This window comes from Columba livia, chromosome 22, assembly GCF_036013475.1.
Source record: "Columba livia isolate bColLiv1 breed racing homer chromosome 22, bColLiv1.pat.W.v2, whole genome shotgun sequence".
NCBI classification, from domain to species: Eukaryota; Metazoa; Chordata; class Aves; order Columbiformes; family Columbidae; genus Columba; species Columba livia.
This window is the reverse complement of record NC_088623.1, coordinates 1,687,025-1,694,877: the sequence shown is the minus strand read 5'-3', so window position 1 is coordinate 1,694,877 and position 7,853 is coordinate 1,687,025. Positions and strand designations below refer to the sequence as shown.

Genomic DNA, 7,853 nt, shown 5'->3' with positions numbered 1-7,853 from the left:
AGGCTGACACAGGAGCAATTAGCCCTGGGCTGAATGTTTGCGCCGTTGTGCTGGTGTGGGCTCCCTCTTTGCATTGTTAACACCTCCTGGCTGGTTTGGTGGTGTGGCAGGGAATGAGAGCTTGATTTTAGATACATATTTTTTAATCCTGGGCTGACTAAGCACACGAGGAACTTGCTAAGGACACAAAGGTAGGAAGAGTCCCACAGGATCAGACATACACCTGCTGAGCTCAGTATTGCTTCACTCTTGGTGGCCCATAGCAAATGCCTTGGGAAGAATTTAGAAAAGGGCCAGTGCCGGAGCATCGCTACCCCAGGATATTCTCCCCACCTGTAGAGTTTCCCATCTCAGAGGATTCCTGAACCACTGTATTTTCTCATCCCAAACTATCATCTGGCTGCAGGTTTTTGCTTGTCTGTTTTATCCTGCCCCATTCCCCACAAGTAGGTGAACACCTTGCCTGGGTCTGTGAGGGTATCACAGAGTTACCCTCCCTCCAAAAAATCCCCTCCCAGATTTGGGGTCCTGTACTGTTACAGGAACAAGTATTTTTTAGTGTTGACAAGGAATTCCTTCCAAATTGTCTTGACAGGGATCTTCATGTATTTTGGTTTTGTTTCAATCTTCTTTTGCAACGCTGGGTGCAGTTCACCTGAGATCATCTGATTTGGTCTGACCCTTTTCCTCTAGAACATAGGCCTGACACCCTGCCTAGGGCAGCTTGCTCTGGAGCTTTATGAGGCCTCCTATTGCACAGCCCCGACCTTTGGCTGTTGCAAAATACACTCTCAGCTCTGCAGAGGGAAAAGGTTCCTGACATCAAGTAAAGCGGCACCTTCGTTGCCCTTTTGGAGAGGTGGAAGTGGTAGAGAAACAGAGATTTTGTTCTATTTTTTCCTCTGTAGGCTGGAAAGGGAATGGCAGGTGAGGAAAATTGTTGTATAAAGCCTGGCTAGCAAGAATCATAGAATCATTTCGGTTGGAAAAGACCCTCAGGATCATTGAGTCCAACCATAGCCCAACTCTAGCACTAACCCATGTGCCTGAGAACCTCATCTAAACGCCTTTTAAACCCCTCCAGGGATGGTGACTCCAGCACTGCCCTGGGCAGCCTGTTCCAATGCCCCACAGCCCTTTGGGGAAGAAATTGTTCCCCAGATCCAACCTTAACCTCCCCTGGCGCAACTTGAGGCCATTTCCTCTCATCTTATCATTTGCTACTTGGGAGAAGAGCCCCAAAGCAGTGCTGTCCTGCGCTGTGATGAGAGTTTCAGTTGGTTTTGCCCTGGCTGTGGTTGCTCACTGCCAGCACCAGCTCATCTGGCTGTTCAGGTCTGGATGTCGGTACGAGCAGACAGCGCAGTGTCCTCTGCTGCCTAAACGTATTGATGGGAATTAAATGAATTATGCAGATCAATAGAAGGCAACCAAAATGGATTGCTCTGTTTTGCTAGATCTGTTTAAAATCAGGAACCATTGCAGCTATCCCTGCAGACCTCTCCATGCCCCCGCGTCCGGGGTGCAGAGGGGTCACCCTGCAGCAGCAGATCTCCATTTCCTCAGCTGGTTGTATATCACAGTATCACAGTATGTTTGGGATTGGAAGGGACCTCAAAAGATCATCTAGTCCAATCCCCCCATGGAGCAGGAACGCCTGGGTGAGGTCGCACAGGAACATGTCCAGGCGGGTTGGAATGTCTGCAGAGAAGGAGACTCCACACCCCCCTGGGCAGCCTGGGCCAGGCTCTGCCACCCTCACTGAGAAGAAGTTTTTTCTCAAATTTAAGCGGAACCTCTTGTGTTCCAGCTTGATCCCATACCCCTTGTCCTATCATTGTTTGCCACCGAGAAGAGCCTGGCTCCATCCTCCTGACACTCACCCTTTATATATTTATAAACATTGATAAGGTCCCCCCTCAGTCTCCTCTTCTCCAAACTAAAGAGCCCCAGCTCCCTCAGCCTTTCTTCATAAGGGAGGTGCTCCACTCCCTTGATCATCTTCGTTGCCCTACGCTGGACTCTCTCCAGCAGTTCCCTGTCCTGCTGGAACTGAGGGGCCACAACTGGACACAATATTCCAGGTGTGGTCTCACCAGGGCGGAGTAGAGGGGAAGGAGAACCTCTCTCGATCTACTGACCACCCCCTTCTAATACACCCCAGGATGCCATTGGCTTCCTGGCCACAAGGGCCCAGTGCTGGCTCATGGTCATCCTGTTGTCCACCAGCACCCCCAGGTCCCTTTCCCCTACACTGCTCTCTAATATGTAATTTCCCAACCTATACTGGAACCTGGGTTCAACAAGCCCTGCCCAGCCGGAGCTGAGCTCAGGGCGTGGGGCACAGCCCTGCTCAGGAACTGGTTGTGCAAGTGAAGGTGCATTGGGGTGCATGGGTCTGGGCAGGACGCTGCACCTCTTGTCACAAACCAGTTCACATCACTGGGCTTTGACTGCCGCGCAAGATGTTTATCCCATCGCACATACCTGCACACTTCAACCACATACCTGCACTCTTCAACCATCAACCACTGCACGCAGCAAACAGAGGAACAGTGTGGGGAGAATACACAGCACTTGGAAACGCTTAATCCCCTGCTCTCAGGCCAAACCCCCATGGGAGGACATGGATTCTCCATGAGGGTTTTGGGAATGTTTGCTGGGCGCCAAGAAATATCTTTCTTTTAGAGCTGAAAACTATCCAACTAGACAAGGCTGAATTAATTTCTGGCCTAAACACTGCCCATTCCACATGGGCTGGAAATCCTCAGCTAGGGGAACGATGAGCGCAGAAGACACAGCTAGAGTAGTTTGTACAAGGGAAGGAATTGTTCCCCTCCTGAACACAGAATATGTGCAACAACTATATCTCTAATTATATGATTATACCCTTTTTAAACCTGGCCCTCCCCATGCAGGGAGTGTCAAAATAAGTGGAAGGATGTGCTTGAGTTGCCAGATTGCAACCCCAAAGGGCTGGGCTCTCCTTTTGTTTGATGAGATTTCCTATGTGATAAGTCAGCAGAACCGCAGCAGAACGTATATACGCAGGAGATTAACATTTCACAAGTTTAATATCAGCGTTCTCTACCTTGATCATTTGACTTCGTAACCTTAATGTGCTATTACCGTGGCTTCATGTAGATAATCCTTATATAAGATGCTGTTTTTAATGGCCTTAAATACATTCCCTGGTTTTAAATCTTACAGTATTCGCTCTTCCAACTGTTTTAATCCCACTCCTGCAAGCATGGACTCGGCTACCTGTTCTCTGCGAGCCCCCATGGCAGGGGCTGCTCCATTCCCTGCTTGCTCCAAACGCCACTGACTCTCACGCTGTCCCCCCCTGCCCGCTGTCCCGCTGGTGTGCGGTGACAAACCTCCATCGGATATTTGTCAAAGCTGAAACTGCTTCTCCAGCAAGTCCACTGACTTTTTCTTTATTTTACAACGAAAAGATCTTCTGAATTTTTCACCTATTTGCAGTGCAATCACAGGATTGTGAGTTTTGTGTTGCTCTTCTGGTTAGTACCCTCTGTTCAAATAATGCCAGATTTTGCTAACTATTGCCTGTACCAGTTAAAGTTCTTGGCCCAGATTCTGTTTGTTACTTGGGTGTAAACTGAGTCTAACTTACAATTGGTTTTGTGTTCTCTGCCACCTTTTCTCCTCTAGAGCTGGGTCCTGTGTTTGCTGAGTCCCCGCACTCCTGGCCTCCTGCCATTTTTGGTGCTGGCCCCTTGGACCTGCCACCGTTTGTCAGACAGAACTGAGTCTTTCTGCCTGTTTTAGACAACTGGAGTCACAGATTGCTGCCGCCCCAGAAAAGCACAAGGTAGCAAGTTCTTGAAGCCACGTCCTCATGCTCCATCGCCAGAGATTCCAAACTAACCTGGGATTCTGCAGTGAGCTGCGGTCTGGACGTTTGCCATGGAAAGAGCACTTTGTTCCAGGCATCGCACGGAGCAGTCGCTCAAGGAGGGGAAGGATACCTGTGCTGACATGGCTGTGCTTATTTTCCCTTGTTCTCAGGGCATCTCTTCCAGTTGGGCTCGAGCAACCGCAGATGGTGGCTCCTGGCAGCGCTCAGTTGAGAGCTCTGCCCCTGCACGCACAGCGATTAAGGCTGGCAACTGGCTCCCTTCCTCCGGGGGAATTCAAAGGCTCCTGGAGGACAAGGAACACGAAAGGGGGAGCAGAAGCACAGCTGAGCACACACATACACACACAGAGTCCCTGCTGCCGCCCCAGCCGGGAGAGCCGTGGATAAACACATCCATGTGGGGAACTCTCCTAGCGCAGCTTCTGCCCTCGGGGACATGTGGCTCCTGTCAATGCCACAAATGGCTCTGAAAGACTTTTCAAGGACAGACTTTGCCTGTGGTTCTGCCCTGTCCTGCCAGACTAGCCTGGGCCAGGACGGCAAGCTGCTGAAAACACCGCCCTGGCTCTTTGCTTTGGCCTCCTCTGGCGGCTGAACGGCAGCTGCTTTGCTCAGAACATGCCCCAGCTGATGTATTTGTGCCAAGGAGGAACACGTAACTGCGTTTCTCCATGCACAAGCTGTATCCAAACTGTTCATATTGTAACCAAAGCCAAAACTGAACCCCCCGGAAGCGCCCGTGTGATGACCAAGGGATATATCCACTGTCACAAGCTGTTACCACCCATATAGCTCTCTCAGGTTTGGGCACACGGTACCTAAAAAGCTGAGCTGCAGCAATGCAGGTTGGACCGTGCCTCCTGGACTGAGATTTAGGAAAGACACGAGAAACAATTTATCCAAAGAGCTTCCCGCTTCCCCCTCCGCGGAGACAGCAGCGTTATCTCAGTGACCCAGGAACCTGCTCACCTCAGTGATTGCATCTGGGGAGCAAAGCACTTGATTTTCACTCTGTGTGTGGTCAGATGATTTTCAGACGCCAGCGCACACTCCTGCAAAGACAGTCTCGGCTTCTCTCACTCATCCGGGGACGCAGCCCCCAGGTCGGTAACTCTCTCCGGCTGCTCCCCAGTATCAGGAATCCACATGTACAATTTATTTGTGAAGTGTCATTTACTCAGGATTCATCAAGCCTGTTCTGCACAGTGGCCTCTTCAAAATGAAACTGTTGTGCAACACGTATTATATTTTAGTAACATGGACTATAATCTAGGTATTACAGGTCAAAACACATTCCCCAACAGATGAACACTTAAGTGAAAGTGTGAAGTTAAAGTGAGGTGATCCCACTGTATCCAAGTCGAAGCTCTCCCGCCCTTCTGGGTGCACTTCTTGATGAACCTGTTCAGTTACCGAGCTTAGGGCTAAAAGACGTGAAGGGCAGGAGGAAACCAGCAGTTTTGACATCAAATGTGCGTCTGACACATTCAGCAAGGACACAAGACCCACCTCCTGCCCAAGTAAGAGCTCCATCAGACACGAAGTTCTGCCGCTCCCTCCAACCACAGATCTGACTGCCCGCAGCAGGTTTCTGGCAGAGCAGCCCAGCACAGCCAACACCTTGGTTGTTCTGCCCCTCCACTAAGGCAAAGTCTTGAATCTTAGGAGTGCAGGTGCTCAAGCACTGGAAGGACAGGCTTGTTCTCCCTCATGTGCTGCCTGGATGCTGCAAAACCCACCTTGGGCTGCGCCTGCCTTGCAGACCGCGGCCAGCAAAACCTTCAGCAGCGCAGTGAGGAAAAGGTCTCTCCCACAGCCCTGTGGCAGCAACACTGCTCGTCTTTAAATACAACTGATCTTAGCTTTGGTGGCAAATACAACTTCATCCTCCCAGCGCAACGACAGTTGTGCCTTTGTACCCAAGGTGTTTATTAGCACAGCACAGTCACACAGCGCCCGCAGCCCGTCCCAGGAGCCCAAGCGATTGCTGCAAAGCTGTTGTATTGTTCATACAGGGGTTACAAATGGAGAATGCAAACTGGACCACGATCACCAAAAGACATACAGTGAGAACCGTGTCAATCAGCTTTGTGCCCATCTTTTAAAATGCAGAGACCAAAACTGGACACAACAGCCCAGCACTGCTCCTACCAGCTGCTTTTACAGAAGAGAAATTCCTCCCCGACTTCTATTTCATACACACACGGCTGTTTTGACATTCTTCAGCACTGACACACAGTCACCGGACACTGCTTGTCCAATGATTCAAATCCTTTTCAGGTTGGAATCTCTTCATTCTTGTTGCCAGGAAACACGACGACCTTGCACATTATCTTTATTTGCCCCTCTATCAGCCTATGTTGTCCACAAACTCTAATTGCACTTTCCAAGTACTCAGTTAATAAAACTGCACTCAACATCAGTTAAAATGCTTTTCACGCAGTTTAAGTGCCACATACGCTTACACGCTACATTTGTCAGGATGAGGTTTTAGAGAACCTAAATGTTAAGGTTTAGGGCAGGGAACCTTTCTTCTGAAAATCATCACAAGATACAGCCTTAAACCCCGCAAGTGCTTTGGCTGCAGTTCGGGCAATTTAAGCTGCTGTGATTGTTCGATGCAGCCCTCATGCCAGCACCCACACTTATTTACACAGTTGTGTCACAAACCAGCCTGGATGACACCGTAACATGTCTGAAAAACAGCAGCCACACAGGGGAGAAGTGACGGGGAGCAGCCAGATCAAGCTACTTGGCAAAACTGTCACAGAGAGCTGTCCCTGCAGGTCACAGGGGCCCTCCTGCCCACGACGTCCTTCCCACGCAGGCTCAGGTGAGGAGGTGGCTGTGCCGCAGCCGTGGGTCTTGGTGCCGGTCAGGGTGTGGATCTGTGGGGTGGCCAGCTGGGCTGTGGTCGGTGCCGGGCTGTATGTTGGGTACGTGTGGGGCGGGCAGGCTGTGACACTTGGCATGGGGCAGGCTGTGACACTTGGCATGGGGCGGGCTGTGACACTTGACGTGGGGTGGGCTGTGACACTTGACGTGGGGTGGGCTGTGACACTTGACGTGGGGCGGGCTGTGACCGCGGGCGCGGGGCAGCCCGTGGCTGGCGGGGCTGTGTGGTGGCCATGCCGTGGTCAGTCTGCTGGGCCCGGCTCTGTGGGGCTGCAGGGCTGGCGGTGCTGGAGCCCAGCTCCAGGCAGGTGCCCGGGCCCACGGCCCCAGCGTCGCTGTCACTCGTGGGCCACCCGCTCCAGCGCCACGTAGAAGCTGTCCTTGTCGTCCAGGCAGTGCCAGCCGATGGGCCCCGCCTCGCAGTCGGCGCACACCAGGAACTTGACGTTGCCCACGTCGCGGGTGAAGCCCACGTTCTCGAAGGAGAACATGTCCCGCACCAGCCAGTGCTCCCGCAGCACGTCCCCGCCGCCGCCGCCCGCGGCCGCCGCCGCCTTCTTCCTCATGGCGGGCAGGAGCAGCTGCGGAGACAGCGCGTCAGCGCCCGGCCCGCAGGGGGCGCCCGGCCCGCAGGGGGCGCCCGGCCCGCCCCGCCCCGCCCGCGGCGCCGCTCCCTCCCGCCTCACCCGCCGCCCGCCGCTCCCACCCGCCGGCCGCATCCCGGTACCTCACGGCGGGCGAAGGTGGCGGCGCCGGGCAGCAGCACCCGGGAGCCGCAGCGCTGGCACAGCACCGCCTTCAGGTTGCGGCCCTGCGCGCAAACCAGCTCGGCCGAGTCCGGCGCGGCGGCGGGAGACGGAGGATGCGGCGGCGGCTCCATCCGCGCACAGGCCGCCACCATGGCCGCGCATGCGCGCTGGGGCCGCCACAGCCCGGGGGCGGGGCTATGACGGCATCGGAGCCGTGCGCATGCGCGGTGCGGGTCCCTTCGGTGCCGCGGGCGCGGAGCCGGAGCAGCGGGAGCGGGCGGCCGCGGTTCCCCGGGGCTCCGCTGTCCCAGGCGGCTGCCCTGGCT

At 53.8% G+C, this 7,853-nt stretch overlaps 1 protein-coding gene across 1 annotated transcript; it reads right to left on the bottom strand.

Moving 5' to 3' along the window:
* Positions 1 to 5,788: 5,788 nt before the first annotated feature.
* RABIF (RAB interacting factor) lies at positions 5,789 to 7,712 on the bottom strand. The gene is made up of 2 exons (XM_065038257.1): positions 7,506 to 7,712; positions 5,789 to 7,359 (listed from the first exon to the last, which is right to left on the bottom strand). Exons 1-2 carry the CDS (start codon positions 7,677 to 7,679, stop codon positions 7,117 to 7,119), a joined length of 417 nt encoding a protein of 138 aa, XP_064894329.1. The 5' UTR covers positions 7,680 to 7,712; the 3' UTR covers positions 5,789 to 7,116.
* Between the last annotated feature and the right edge of the window lie 141 nt (positions 7,713 to 7,853).